Here is a 14,390-nt window from a genome sequence, read left to right on the forward strand (position 1 = left end):
CCAAAACATTTCATTTAAAAAGGAAACTCCATCTGTGTGCTCTTCTACCCCACAGCCCACTGTGAAGAGCAGGAATTTCACAGCTGATTCACTTAGGTTTGCTTTGATTAATTTGGACTAATTGCAAAGGTAGAGCAAGTGTTGAGAGAGATTGCACACGGAGGCAGCACTCCTTCTGGAACGTGGCTGGCAAACCCTGGTGTTAGCTGATGCCAGCCACTGACCAAGAAAGCCAGGTTTTAATCCATGCAGATGTGTTCTTTGTTGATCATCTGGGTTGCCGTTTGTAGAAGAGTAGAAGTCAGTGCTCTTTGCTGCTGTATTGCAAGGTGAACATCATCAGGATTTCATTTGTCAGTAGTGTAGTCAGAGGCACTCGGGGATGCCCTCCAGTCACTGTTGCTCCCTGCCTTCTTCTAGCCCAGATATACAAAACACAGGCCTAGGTGTAAGACTGACTTAGGGAGAAATATTGGCTGTATTAGCTCTTTGAAACTCAGTTTTCTCATCTGTAAAATGGAAATAATGTCTATATCCCCAAGGGCTTTTTAAAGAGTAACTGAACTAAATATGAGTGCATATGAGGCCTGATACATAAGAAGTCTTCAGCTCTATGAGCAACATCATTATCTTGTCATTAAATGGGACACCCATTGGTTCTTGCCATACATAAGTAATTCATCTGCAGTGTTTTTATAAAACATGTTAATATATGTCTATGACAGGCTTCTGTGACCCATGTCACATAGGACAGAATGACACAATAGCCCAGATTTGACTTGGCTTCCACCCTCCCCTTCCATACTTTTTTTCCCTTTCCCTCTCAAGTTTGCTCTATCCCTGCCCGCTCTGTCCCATCCCTGCCAGGAATCTCACGGGCATTCTGGCTTCCAATTTCTAAACCAAGCTTCTCTTAATTCTCTATGATCCAAGATTATTCTGTCCCCCCCCACCCCCTCCTGCCCCAGCCAATCTAGAAATGGAGTTGGCGGGGTGGGGGTGCATGCATCACATGCTGTTTTTGAGTCTGAAGACTTCCACTCTGATTTCATGGGTAATTGAACCTTCCTGGGTAAACTGGATACTGAAGTTGTTGTGTTCAGGCCTCTTCATGCAACTTTGTGGGGGAGTTAGAACTGGCTTCGTCTATGGGAGTTCCTGTCCCTGAAATGGGAGACGTTATTTTCCTACACCTATCTTCATGGGATCAAAAGGAAAATGGAAACAAAATAAAACAAAACATTCTCTGGGGTCAGTCAAGTGCACTTTAAGCAAACAGCAGAAGTGGGAGAGGCTGGTACAAACGCCCGTGGACCCAGCTTCTTAGCCCAGATCAGGTTCTTATTTGCCCAAGTCTCTCCTCCTTCCCTGTTACCCTTCCTTTAAAGAGCTAACAAGTATGAGTGATATTCACATCCCAGTTACAGTCATGCTACACCATATGCAGGATTTTCCACAAGAAACTATAAATAACCACAAGGACAGCTTTCCAGGGTGTCCAGTACTGAGAAGAATAAATGACCAGTTAGTTACTGTGCTCTGAACTTGAGCACACTCCTCCCTGGCCTCCCATGACATATTCGTAATAGTGTTTAGCATTGCTGGATTGTGTTTGCCAGTTTGCTTTCTGGTTACTTCCTGGGACTGCCAGCCCCTGGATGGCAGGAACCATGTTGTAGACACCTCTCTGTCCCATGTGGAATGGATAAAGTGTCTGGGGGTAGAATCAGGCAATATTCTACTCTTCTGAGACTACACCATGGACTTACTTTCTGGGGCGGAGCTCCAGGCTGAGTTCAAACATTCGATCTGGGTTCTACCAGCTGTAGTTATTTGGGTGCTCTTTTTTTCTTTTTTAAGATTTTAATTATTTATTCATGAGATACATAGAGAAAGAAGCAGAGGCACAGGCAGGGGGAGAAGCAGGCTCCCTGCAGGGAGCCAGATGCGAGACTTGGTCTTAGGACCCTGGGATCACGACCTGCGCCAAAGGCAGATGCTCAACCACTGAGCCACCCAGGCGCTCTCCCTCCCTTTTTTAAACTTGCTGTTGTTTACACAAGATGCTTCCAGGTGGTCTTTTTTTTCTCTTGGAATTCATCAGATTATTGAGCAAGAGTTTTTATTCTACCTATCAGCCCAGTTACTAAGCAGAAAACGTGGATTTCCTTGATTTATTGAAGCTTTTAAAATCCTCCAAAATGAGCAATTTATAAATGGTTCCTTGTAACATACAGTGGGGAAGCTAAACTGTGATCTCAGATTTGTGAAGTACCTGAGTGTTTCGCCTGAAGAAAGTTCATATTATGGAGGAATAAATGACCATTTAATGGCATTGAATCTATCAAAACTTTCCCTGAATACTCTTTCCCTGCAGGAACCATTTTCAGTTCTCTATTTCCTTAGAAAGGGCTTTCAGGAGAAAAATGGAAACTCTGTTTTTATTAAAACTTTCTCTGAGAATATTCATACTGCCCTCCCAGCACACATACCCTTTTAACTCAAATTGGTTTTCATCCACCACACGTGGATCCCATGTGGCTCAGGTTGTAGACTCCCTGCCCAACTGCATTTTGATGTCTGTATTCAGTTTCACAAATTATGCTGCTCTCAGGAGTCTTTGGGGTATGGTGGGGGGGTGCTTGGCAAGTGAGTTGGAGATGGCAAGAATATAATCGGCCTTGATGCCTTGAGATCTAAGTTTTCATTTTCATAAAAGGAGGCAGTAGAGTTGAGAACAGCCCTCTCGTTTCCAGCTAATAGGAGCAAACAGCAGTTATAGAAGTGTTCTTCTCTGACAGAACCCTTTCCGTCTTGCATGTAGGTAAGAGTCAGCTGTGTTTGGGGAATCCAAGACCACTTAAGTGTAGTTCTCCCAGTAAACGTGCATGTGTTCTTTCTCAGGAGAGAAAGTGCCACCGGCAAAAAAGAAAGAAAGAACAATAGTAGAAAGAATGTAAAACTCATGATCTTGGCCTTTCAGCTTCTTGTTTTTAGTCTCTTCGCCTCTGTAATATTCTATTTTGTCCTCTCTTTTTCATTTAACACGGTAACAAAAATTTGTATGTATTATCCACGCTTTGTAAAGGTAATTTTTTTTAAAAGATTTTATTTATTTATTCATGAGAAACACAGAGAGAGAGAGAGAGACAGAGACAGAGACAGAGACATAGGCAGAGGGAGAAGCAGGCTGCATGCAGGGAGCCCGATGTGGGACTGGAACCCGGGACTCCAGGATCAATCACTGGTGCTAAACCACTGAGCCACCCAGAGATTCCCCTGTAAAGGTAATTTAAATGGATTTTTGAGTACCGTAGAATATTTATCCATTTATCTGTTGCTGGATGTTTTGTTTTTGTTTTTTTTTTTTCCAGTTTTCACAGTTAGAAATGAGGAACTCGGTCTCCCTCCGCCACCCCCCCCCCATACCCATCTTACAGCTGAGGACATGGAGAATCCCACAGGTTACTTATTAGAGGAAATGCGCATACTGCCCGTGAGTGGTGGAGACTGGAGACTGGAACCTCAACACTGTGTGCTCTCTTCAGGTCTCTGCCATGGACCAGCAAATGGGAGCTTATTTCTAAACCCATGTCTGCCAGAACTGCTTAAAAGTAAAGTAATCCTATTGCACTTTGTGTGCTTCACAGCTAGTTAACCATCCCCATGATATTTAACAAAGGTCTGGATCCAGTTCTCTTTGAGGTACATTTATGATGCCTGCTTTCATTAGGGTTAGGGCATCATTTCATTTCCCTACACATTTGCAGGTCTACATGAGAGAGAGAATGTGTATTTGCAGAGAAAGGAAGGTGTGTGTCTTACCTAGAGTCAGCCCTAATGTTCCTTAAAAGAGACAGTTCTTCATCTTTTTGGTCTGGTTCACTTACAAATTCATTAGCCATCTTCTGTTGTATTGTTGTTAGATGAGAAATGGGGGAAGTGGTAAATGCAACCAAACATATGCTTACTGTTTTTCTAAGTCAGTGCATTTAATTAATGATTCACATCTGGCATTATATCAGATCCAGCATTTGGACCACAGAGCAAAAATGCTTAGAGAAATTAACTTCTTTGGAAGTTTCTTTTAGAACTCCAGAATTTTGTATCTAGAAGAATCTTTAGTCATTCCCAAATCAAACACCAGTGTTCACATGACAAATGGGGCCCACAGGGGGTGGATGGCTTGCTGGATGTCACAGAACAACTACCGTAAGACAAAGGAAGGAAAACAATATGTTCAGATCTTCTTGCCAATTTTTAACCTTGGGACTGCCTCTGACTGAAGTGCGTTAGATGAGGAAGAGATGGGATTAGTGGTTAAGCTGAATTTGAGGCTAGATCGCCCTATTCTTCCTTTCCACGTATCTCTGCAGGAGCAATTTGTACCACTTGCTCCTAAAGAGAAGGAGAGCCTGCTGGCCGCTAATCGTGCAAGTGGCTGTGTCTTTCCTAGGGTTTGAATGTTGCAAGAAACTGGGTGTGGGCTCAGCTGTAAAGACCAAGTGTTTACTCTTATCCGCCTTCTCTGTTACTTCCTGTGGGCATGCAGATCCATAAAGTGGAGAGTGCCCAGTGTCTGAGGGGAAAGGCCAAATGCCATTGTCTCTAAATGTGCTGTGCCACCCGATCCACTGGGTTAAAAGATAAAAACAGTAGAATTTTTATTTAAATATAACTGTTTTCTAATTTATATATTCATGCATGCCTTATAATCACTAGAATATTTTAGACCAGTAGTTCAAGTGCATAACATACAAATAGGCATATACTAGCAGTTAATATTCATAAATTTTTTATTGAGAGGATGCATAGTCAAGATGGTCGGAAAATTCCCTAGCTAGAGTCCTGGGGGTTGGAAACCTTTGCTACAGTAATAATAACTTATCACCAAAGAACTACAATCTGTTTTAAAATCTCTGGCTTTTAGAGGTGGTTGCCCAAAGTAGTGAGCATATAAACTGCCCTTTTTTTAAAAAAGATTTTATTTATTTATTCATGAGAGACACAGAGAGAGAGAGAGAGAGAGAGAGAGAGGCAAAGACACAGGCAGAGGGAGAAGCAAGCTCCATGCAGGGACCCCGATGCAGGACTCAATCCCAAGACTCTGGGATCACACCCTGGGCCAAAGGCAGGTACCAAACCGCTGAGCCACCCAGGGATCCCTAAACTGCCCTTTGGAATCAACCTCAGCCCACACTCCCTGCCCGCCAACCCACCCCTAGTGATTCCATGGCTTTCTTCAAGGTAGAGAGCCAGCCAGCTGCTATGTGAACTAAATGTCCTAACAGGCAAGAGGCCTGTCACAGTGCTTATTAGCACTTGGTAGTTGCACGTGATGGCTATCCTTTCAGAACCTGAAATCCAGTTGAAACAGTTATTTGTTTCAGTTTTAATATTATGTTTGATTTGGACTGTACTTGCTTTTAGTCCAGTCTTGCTATTATAAGATCAGGACTGGTTTATTTAGTTCTGAAGCTTCTTGGCCTTTTGTACTGTTTAAAACAGGGAAACTTACACTTCCTTTCTGGACCTAACATTTATTGATTCATCCAGGGAAGCCTTATTCTTTGCTGATACAGCAAAGTCCCTTGTTCCCCTGTGAGTAATTCTATTGGAGCTAGTGCATTTCCTTTTTTTTTTTTTGTACATAAGTATTTTTCTTTGTCAGTGGTTATATTTCATATGTAAGAGTCGTATAGACCATTTACTTATAGCCCGGCTATGCCAACCCTCTTTGGGAATGAAATTTTTTGAACTGAAATTCAAACACTCTACTAGGTCTACAAAAACCTTCCAATGTGCCATGTCTTACATAAAGATAAACATATCATAATACCCCTTTTCCATGGAATTTGGAATGATTAAAAAAGATCACTTGTATTCAGAAATAACCTAGCCCTGAGATTGGGCTTGTTTTCTGTATGTGTTTCAGAGATTATCTTTACCTCTCTCTGTATTGCTGCTCACTTCACGTGTCCTATTAACTACTATTAGGTACTAATCTGCCTTTGGTCTCTTGTAACCCATCTGGCCACTGTTCCCTCACTCTGAAATCACTTTCTCTTCTTCCACCAACACAATTAAAAATAGTTCCTCCAGAGTGACTGATCTGTTAGGAGAGAAATAATATTGTTTACAAAAACTTTTAAAGACTGGTATATAATTTGAATACCTTCCCTGAGGGCATTTGTATTTGCAGAAAGTGGCATCCCCTCTAAAGCTAATGGTAGTGGTGATAGTAACACTGGGAGCATTTATTGAACAACTATTACCACACATTATATACCATCTCAGAGCATTGTATGAGAGGTTGATACACTGTGATAAATGGTAAATATCTGGTCATCCTGTTTTAATCATTACTCTATAGTGCTTATTTCTTTATGTATCTGTTGGAAGCACTCATTTATTCAGCGTTGATACTTAAGAACTCTTGCTTGGAAACTTTTTGTATGGTGACAGTTCTTACCTTGGATTTTAGAGGTCAGCCTATTCAATGGACTTTGGGTTCTCTTAATTTGGCTGCTTTTGGTTTTTACGTTTTAACAGTGTTAGAGAAAAAATGCCACTTGGCACTAAGGAAACTTGCATCACTTATTTTCATAAATCAACTTACTAACCAAGGGCACTTTGGATCACAAATGCCTCCTTCAGTTTCAAAAAGTGTGTTTGTGGTGTTTTCTTAAATCACTGTTAGCCAGCCTTCCAGAGAAAATTCACTGGCTTTAAGACTGTGACATGATAGGAATCTTATTGCCAAGATTTTTCTTCAGAATATTTCAAACTCACTTCCTTCCAAAATCTAATTTTATTTTGAGCTACAGTACAACTCTGTGAATGTTGAAGTCAGAGGAAAAAAAGGCATCTTTTTCCTCATAAAATGAGTTCTTTGAGGTCTGGACTGGAAATTTGCAGGTCACAAGCAAGGGGAGAGCTTTGCAGAAATGAGTTTAAATTTCCCTGTGACCAGTTTGATTTTTGCCTAGAGGTAAGTATATGATGGTAGTTCTTGAAGTCTTTTGAGGATACGGCACTTGGCATTATACAATGTAGTCAGTGTCATAAATACCTTGGTCTGTGCAGTCTTAAACATGAGATTTGGATTGGAATGATTTACTTAGATTGGTGAGTTGGATTACTCTAATTTTAGCCTAATCTCATGAGCCCAATTAGAACTTTCAGGTTTTGCTTTTATGAGAGATGCTTTGGAGAGCACCCATCATTTTCCTAAATATCTAATGGGTCTTGAGAAGATGAGAGTTCTGGGACACCTGGGTGGCTCAGTGGTTGAGTGTCTGCCTTTGGCCCAGGGTGTGATCCCTGGGATCTGGGATTGAGTGCCACATTGGGCTCTTTGCAGGGGCCCTGCTTCTCCCTCTGCCTGTGTCTCTGCCTCTCTCTCTCTCTCTCTCTCTCTCTCTCTCTCTCAGTATCTCTCACAAATAAATAAAATCTCTAAAAATAAAAAAAAGAAGATGAGAGTTGTGTGTGTGTGCTGACAAGTCAGGTATACCATATTGGTGAGAAGTTGCAAAGGCCCATCTGATATGAGGCTCTCTTTGGTCATACGTAGAATAACAACTGGGGAAAACCTAGGCCCAGAAATGGCTAATCAAGTGATAGTTCTGTGTGCATAATCTGGGTGTCTTCCATTTCCAGGATCAAAGTGATCAGAAGTAACTCAGCATAAGGGCAGAGGCTTTGGAGACAGAAAAAAAATGTGGATTTGAATCTGGGTTCCACTGACTAGGTATAGGAGCTATGTAAACTGGAGAGAACCACTTGGCCTTTCTGAGCGTCCATCTTTACTTATGCCAAATGGCGATTACAAATATTTGTCTTGGAGGACTGGACTGAAAAATTATGTGAGAAGACATACATAAACAGCCTTGCTTGGCCCCAGAATACAATGAAGGCTTAATAAATGTTAGTTTCCTCATCATCCTCATCTGACATTTGAAAGCCACCTTCTGTTGGTGATAAGGAGTGAGAGTCATCAGTCATGTGTCAGACACTGAACTGGAAGAGGCAAGAAAGCAACTGGTGACTTTCAAACAGAGATTGAAATTTTCAGGAGGGGCCAAAGATGGTTTCTAATCCAGGGAGCTCGACACGTATTGGGAGCCCGATTACAAGTTTTATCACTGCCATGTTGGCTTTTATGAAATTATACTTTCTGAAGACAGGAGAGTACCCATCTTTTCTGAAGAGCAAAGGAGCAACAAGCTAATAGAGTTTCAGTTGAAAGCCAGAAGGCTGGATACTTAACGTCACTAAATACACTGAGAGGTTTTGGTGTGGAGAGCAGGACTGGCGTCAGACGCAGCACCCTTTGGATCTCAGCCACATCTCTTTCTAGCTGTAGCCGTGGAATGTAGCTACCCTCCATGAACCACGTTGCCCACCTACACAACGGGGACAACTCATACCTCATGGGCTTGGTGTGGCAAATAAACAAAGCCACCCGTAAGGAGCCTGGCACACCATAGGCCTCTGAATGCTGGTTGCCAGTTAAGCGCAGAGCTCTGTGTATGGGGAGGGGGAGGATGATCATGTGAAGTGCAGCTCCATCCTCAGATTGCTTAAGAGCCCTGAGAATATACTGAATGCGTAAACAGTGGTACGTGCCCGGGAAGAACACAGCGGGAACCACACATGACTGCTTTATGGCTGTGTTACCTGGTGATACCCGAAGTGCCACGGCCCTGACCTCAGCATGAGTGCTGCACGTGGTAAGAGCTAAGTTCCAGTAGTTTGTTTTGAAGGTATGGTTGATCAGTGTATTATAAAAACAAAACACACGAACATTCGCCTGGTTGTTAGTGAGAGGGTATGTTTTGTTTTTAAGCCGATGTCCTGTGACTTTTATTTTCTGCTCAAAGTGTCTTTGTTTGTTTGGAGAGCCTCAGACTCCAGTAGGCAGCAGGCAGCTTCTGCAGGCCTGTACCCAGGACTGCCTTTAAGCTATGCACCCAGTCCCCGAAGAGCTTGGATTCCCCACCATCTGATAACACACTTTGAGGATTTAAAAGAAACTTCTAAAAACCAATTTCTGGTTTATCATTTTATTTTCTCCATGTTCATTTTTATGCAAACTAATGCCATTCACTTGGATTTTCTTCCACCATTAAATGCTGTAAGAGCCAAATCTTGCATCTGGGGCCTTAGTCTGTAGCATTTTACCTGTATCCCTCACTAGGTGTCTGTCCCTTCATCCCCCTGATAGGGGAGAAGCCCTCCGACGCCAGTGGGCCAGCCTCTGTAACTTGGTCATGAACTCCTTACTGAGGTCTATTTTTTTCTCTGTAACTCTCTTCTTCTCTAAAGTACAGTGATTTGTTTTTCTTCATTACATAGACCCACATGACCAGACACCTAGTAGGCAATGTCTTCTTCGTGTTCAATTGCCCATTATTTGCCAGCTGGAAATTAAAGTCTCTCGTGCTTTTGGATATACATGGGGATCAGCAGCCAGTAGCTGCATAATACAGTGGGGAAAAGAGCTCGGGCTTTGGGGTGAGACAGATTTGGGTTTGAATCTTGCACTGATACCAGCTGTGTGATCTCAGGTAGATTATTTCCCCTCTGTGCCTCGGTTTGCTCAGCAGTAGGGCTGAGTGGTGTGGCTGTAAAGTCTAGAGATAATATGCGTCAAGTGCCCAGCTGATTTCCTAGCACAGACTAGGAGTGGAAGCTGCTGATTCTGTGGTTGTCATCTCCTGCTTGTTCACCCTATTGGTTTAGAGCCCTGGAGCTGTCTCTGTGGAGAAGAGCTTGCTCAAAGAAGCAGGACCAGATTGTTAGACCACCTGCTGGCTGAGGTGTACTGTGCCTTAGCACCATCCCTTCCTCACCATAGCCACCAACTGCTCACCAGAGATCTGATGCTCATGTTGCTTCCACTGAGGGCTAGGACTCCAATTTCACTTTGCCACTTGGGTTTGAATGTCCCTAGTCATTCCTGGTGATGAGAGTTCCATGCTACCAGTTTACTCTGCAGTCATGCCCAAAGTGGCCAGGGCACCAACATTCCAACCTGTTCGTCCTTAGCAGCAAAGGAGGCAACCAGGACCGGAGGGGCCAGATCAAAAAAAGATGATCAACCTGAAGCCTTTTCCTTCCACCAGTGTGGTGAAGATGAAGAGCTATCGTAGGTTGAATGGCTGTTGTGGCAGCTGGAGCAGAAGAATTTGGATGCATAGCTTGTGGAAGCTTTGGCATCAGACTTGGGACTCGTTGGTCAGGTGGGACGGTGGCCTCAAGGAGGTTGATCACTTTAACATCTATCTACAAGGCATCCCTCTAAGGATATTACCCTCCCTTTCTACCACGTTCAGCATAATTTCTGTAGACCAGTAGCTGAGCATGAAAGATCTTTCAGATGGAAACAATACAAATAACCAACATTGATTGAACACTTATTATATGCCAGTTACTGGACTAACCAGCTTACATGTATGATCTCATTAAATCCATTTCTACTAACCCTCCCAGAGAGGCATGGGTGCAGACTAACCCCTTTCCTCAGATGAGGAAAGGAGTTCAGGGCTTTCACTAACTAGCCTAATGTCACAGGACCGGTAAATCCCGTAGCAGGGATTCAAACCTGATCCGTAAGTGTCCAGAGCCTGAACACTTAACCTCTGTGCATGGACAGAAGGGCTTCCTAAACCCGCTTCTTTCTGCGTCAAGCCATCACAGTCCTCAGAGAATATTCCTCTGTCACCAGAAGCTAAGGGGACATTACTGATCATTTATTTTAGCACTACTGTTATATTGCCTTTTAGCAACCTGACTAGGAGAGATGACCCATATTCTCCCTGGTGGTAGATTGCAGTGGGAACCAGATACCATTGGCTTCTCACCATCTATGTCTTGTGTCTACCCGTTCCATATCTGTGGTCACAGCAGGGTTAGCACACATGCAGGTCATCATGCCCTTTTCACTTAGCAAAAGGCAGTGCTGAGCAAGGTAGACATAAGGGTTTCTTTGTAGAGAGGGGAGTATTTGCTTCATATATACCAGCAGATAATGCTGTCCTGTCTGTTCCCCAGAGCTCCAGCTGCACTGCCACAAGGGAAGTTTTGCTGTTTCTTATTAAACGTGTAGGGCTCTGCTCGGATGAGCCTTCTCTTCCCCTGCAGCCTACTCTCTCCCTCCATCGTGCAGAGCAGTTTAGGATTTCTTCAGCCACTACCATCCCACCTTGCATAACCAAACCCATTTTAAGACAAAATCAAAAGAAAGCAACCGTACTCACTAGGACTCACCCTCCTTAGAATAACCTCATATCCCGTTATCACCTTAGTTAAGAAGCTGGAATAATCTTTCTGGCCTAGGTTTCATAACCCCTCACACACATACCAGAGATGATAGGTGGACCTGTTTTCCATAGAAAAGTGCTGGTCACTTTCATCTCTGATGGTGGATGACCAGCTCCCTGTCCCCTTTGTTCTTGTGAGTTGTCAGCGCTCCCAAGGGCTGTCAGCCCACCCTGGGAGCTCACTCTCCTTCCACCTCCCCCCTACTGCCACTCCCACCCCTTCTATGAACAGGAAGTAATACTTATTACTCCACATCTGTATGCCCTTAGCCTTTTCTATGTCCATTTTGAAAAAGATGCTGACCTCTTCTATCAGCAACTCTAAGCCTTATGGTATCCACTGAGCTCAAGTTAAGTTTGATTCATCCATTCAGTAAATATTTATTGAGATCTTACCTGGACAAAAATAAACATAACTGCTTTTATGGCATTTAGATGGGGGAGAGAGCCATAAATTAAAGAATCATCTATAAAATACTGAATTGATTTCTCTGGAGGAGAGAGCAGAGCTTAATGTCTTCAGTAGGAAGTGAGTGAGAAACTCAGATGTGCTGGCTGGAGAAGAGTTTACTAGGCATGTTGGGAAGAGGGTGAGAACAACAAGACCTACAGGCAAATATTGTTCCCTGGGGCAGAGGGGAGCAGACCAACTTGAGAAACAGAAAGTCATGTGACTATAGCACAACAAACATAGAAACATAGGAGAATGGGGGCATTGGGATAGGCCCAAAGATGGGTCCATATCCTCATGCCAGGAACCTGTGCATTTTACCTTATTTGGAAAAAGAGTCTTTGAAGATGGAATTAAATTAACCATTTTGAGATGAGATTACCCTGGATTATCCTGGTGGGGCTTAAATAGCATCACATGTGTCTTTAAAAGAGCAGCAGAGGGAGATCAGATGCACAGAGGAGAAGACTCTGTGAAGACAGAGGCAGAGGGATGCCTGGGTGGCTCAGCAGTTGAGCATCTGCCTTGGGCTTAGATTGTGATCCCAGGGTCCTGGGATCGAGTCCCCCATAGGGTTCCCTGCAGGGAGCCTGCTTCTCCCTCTGCCTGTCTCTGTCTCTCTTTCTGTGTTTCTCATGAATAAATAGATAAATTCTTAAAAAAAAAAAAAAAAAGAGAGAGAGAGAGAGAGACAGGCAGAGATTAGGTGATATGGCCACAGGTCAAGGAGTGTTGACAGTCATCAGGAGCCAGAAGAGGCAAGGAACAAATTTTCCTCAAGGGGGCCACCTGGGTGGCTCAGTGGTTTAGTACCTGCCTTCTGCCCAGGGTGTGATCCTGGAGTGCCAGGGTCGAGTCCCACATCAGGCTCCCTGCATGGGGCCTGCTTCTCCCTTTGCCTGTGTCTCTGCCTCCTCTCTCTCTCTCTCTCTCTCTCTCTCTCTCTCTCTGTCTCTCATGAATAAACCAATTTTTTTAAATCTTAAAAAAAATAAAATAGATTTTTCCCCAAGAGCCTCTTGCAGGAGCATGGCCTACTGATGAAGTGGTTTTGGACTTCTGGCCTCCAGAATTATGAGAAAATAAACTTAGGTTTTTTTAAGCTCTCCAGTTTGTGATAATTTGTCACAATAGCCACAAGCCATTTCTTTCTAACATTACTAGTACTCGGGATTTTTGAGATTGGGAGAAGGCCCATTCCTTTACACACAAAGGAATGCTATAAGAGGTACAGAAGACATTATTCTTATCTTGATGCTGTCAGAAATTTAATAGAAATCAGGCTGGAACCTGTTTGTATATTGAACACTTTACATATGCTTACAAATGTATGAAGAAATGAAGTATGTTTGGGGATATCTTTTTACTCTTAGAAGCCTCATAATGTAGCTCCCTCTTCTGAGCTGGAATGCCCTATGGTCACATCTTTTCTGGTTTTGCTGGTTGAACAAAATATGTTGAGAGCATTTAAGCAAACCAAGAGGGAAAATAGACCTTTTTTGTCTATGCTAAGTTAAGGTACTTACCCGGTTCCTAATGTAATTCTTTCCCCTCAAATAATTAATAAACTAATAAACAAACACAATTCTTTAAAATCTTTCAACCTAGAATTTTATTCTAATGATAAAGAGAGCTTTAATTATGGGGTCAGGGTTAAATTGTCATGATTCAGAACATTAAATTCTGCTTGGAGAGCATGAATAATTACAATTTTGCCTCTTCAGAAATTCAGTTTTGTCTAGAATAACTCAAAAGGAGAAATACAAAATGATACTTGGTTTAACATCCTTCAGATTTGCATTCGGTCATACAAAATATTAGGAATGAACTTCATGGAAGTTTAGAAAAGATTTGTAGGAAAAAAGTCAATACTAGTAGCAGGTACATATATGATAACTATTTTTGTGCTGAAATATATTAATTATGTGCACTTAAATATACCACTTGGTCTAAAACTAAGCTTATTTGTCTTAATGGGATTTTTCAAGTATTTATTATTTTCTAAGTTTTTTTATGAAAAATTACAAATATGCAACAGTAGAGAGAATAGTGTCATGAGCCCCATGAACCTGTGGTCTGGTTTTAATAATTAATTAACTCACCTGGCTAGTCCTGTTGCCTTTATTTCCCATCTGCTTCCTCTCATTGAATTATTTTTATGTAAATTATCTCATTTCATTCTAAATTATTTCCATACGTATATATTTAAAAGACACTTTTAAAAAGCACAGTCAAAATACCAATATCAAAAAGAAACCAATATCACAACAACAAATTCCTTATCAAGAAGTCAATGTTCAACTTTCCCAAGTGCCCCATATATGTCTATCTCTCATAAGTAAAAATTCAAATAGTGTAAAAATTTGAATGAGCTATAAAATACATATATGTAAGGTAATGTTCATTATACCTCATACATATACATATGTGTTTATGTACAGTTCTAATTAGAACCCAGATAAGGCCTAGACAGCACAATTGATTGCTAATCTCTTAATTTCTTTATATTTACATACTGAAAAGTATACAGATTGTAAGCGTATAGCGCAATGAATTTCCACAACAGGAACACTTCTATGTAACTAGCACTCAGTTCAACTCCAGAGAAGCTC

At 42.1% G+C, this 14,390-nt stretch overlaps 1 protein-coding gene across 5 annotated transcripts in view; it reads left to right on the top strand.

Moving 5' to 3' along the window:
• Nucleotides 1-14,390, top strand: part of STXBP6 (syntaxin binding protein 6) — a 236,134-nt gene that overhangs the window by 80,236 nt on the left and 141,508 nt on the right. The window contains exon 2 of one of the 5 annotated variants that reach the window (XM_041758520.1): nucleotides 7,663-8,735. The exons of the other annotated variants lie outside the window; for them this stretch is intronic. Within the exon in view, the coding sequence (XP_041614454.1) occupies nucleotides 8,720-8,735 (16 nt within the window). The 5' untranslated portion in view covers nucleotides 7,663-8,719. The remainder of the gene's footprint in view (nucleotides 1-7,662; nucleotides 8,736-14,390) is intronic. 5 annotated transcript variants of the gene reach the window in all.

This window comes from Vulpes lagopus, chromosome 6, assembly GCF_018345385.1.
Source record: "Vulpes lagopus strain Blue_001 chromosome 6, ASM1834538v1, whole genome shotgun sequence".
Classification (NCBI taxonomy): Eukaryota; Metazoa; Chordata; class Mammalia; order Carnivora; family Canidae; genus Vulpes; species Vulpes lagopus.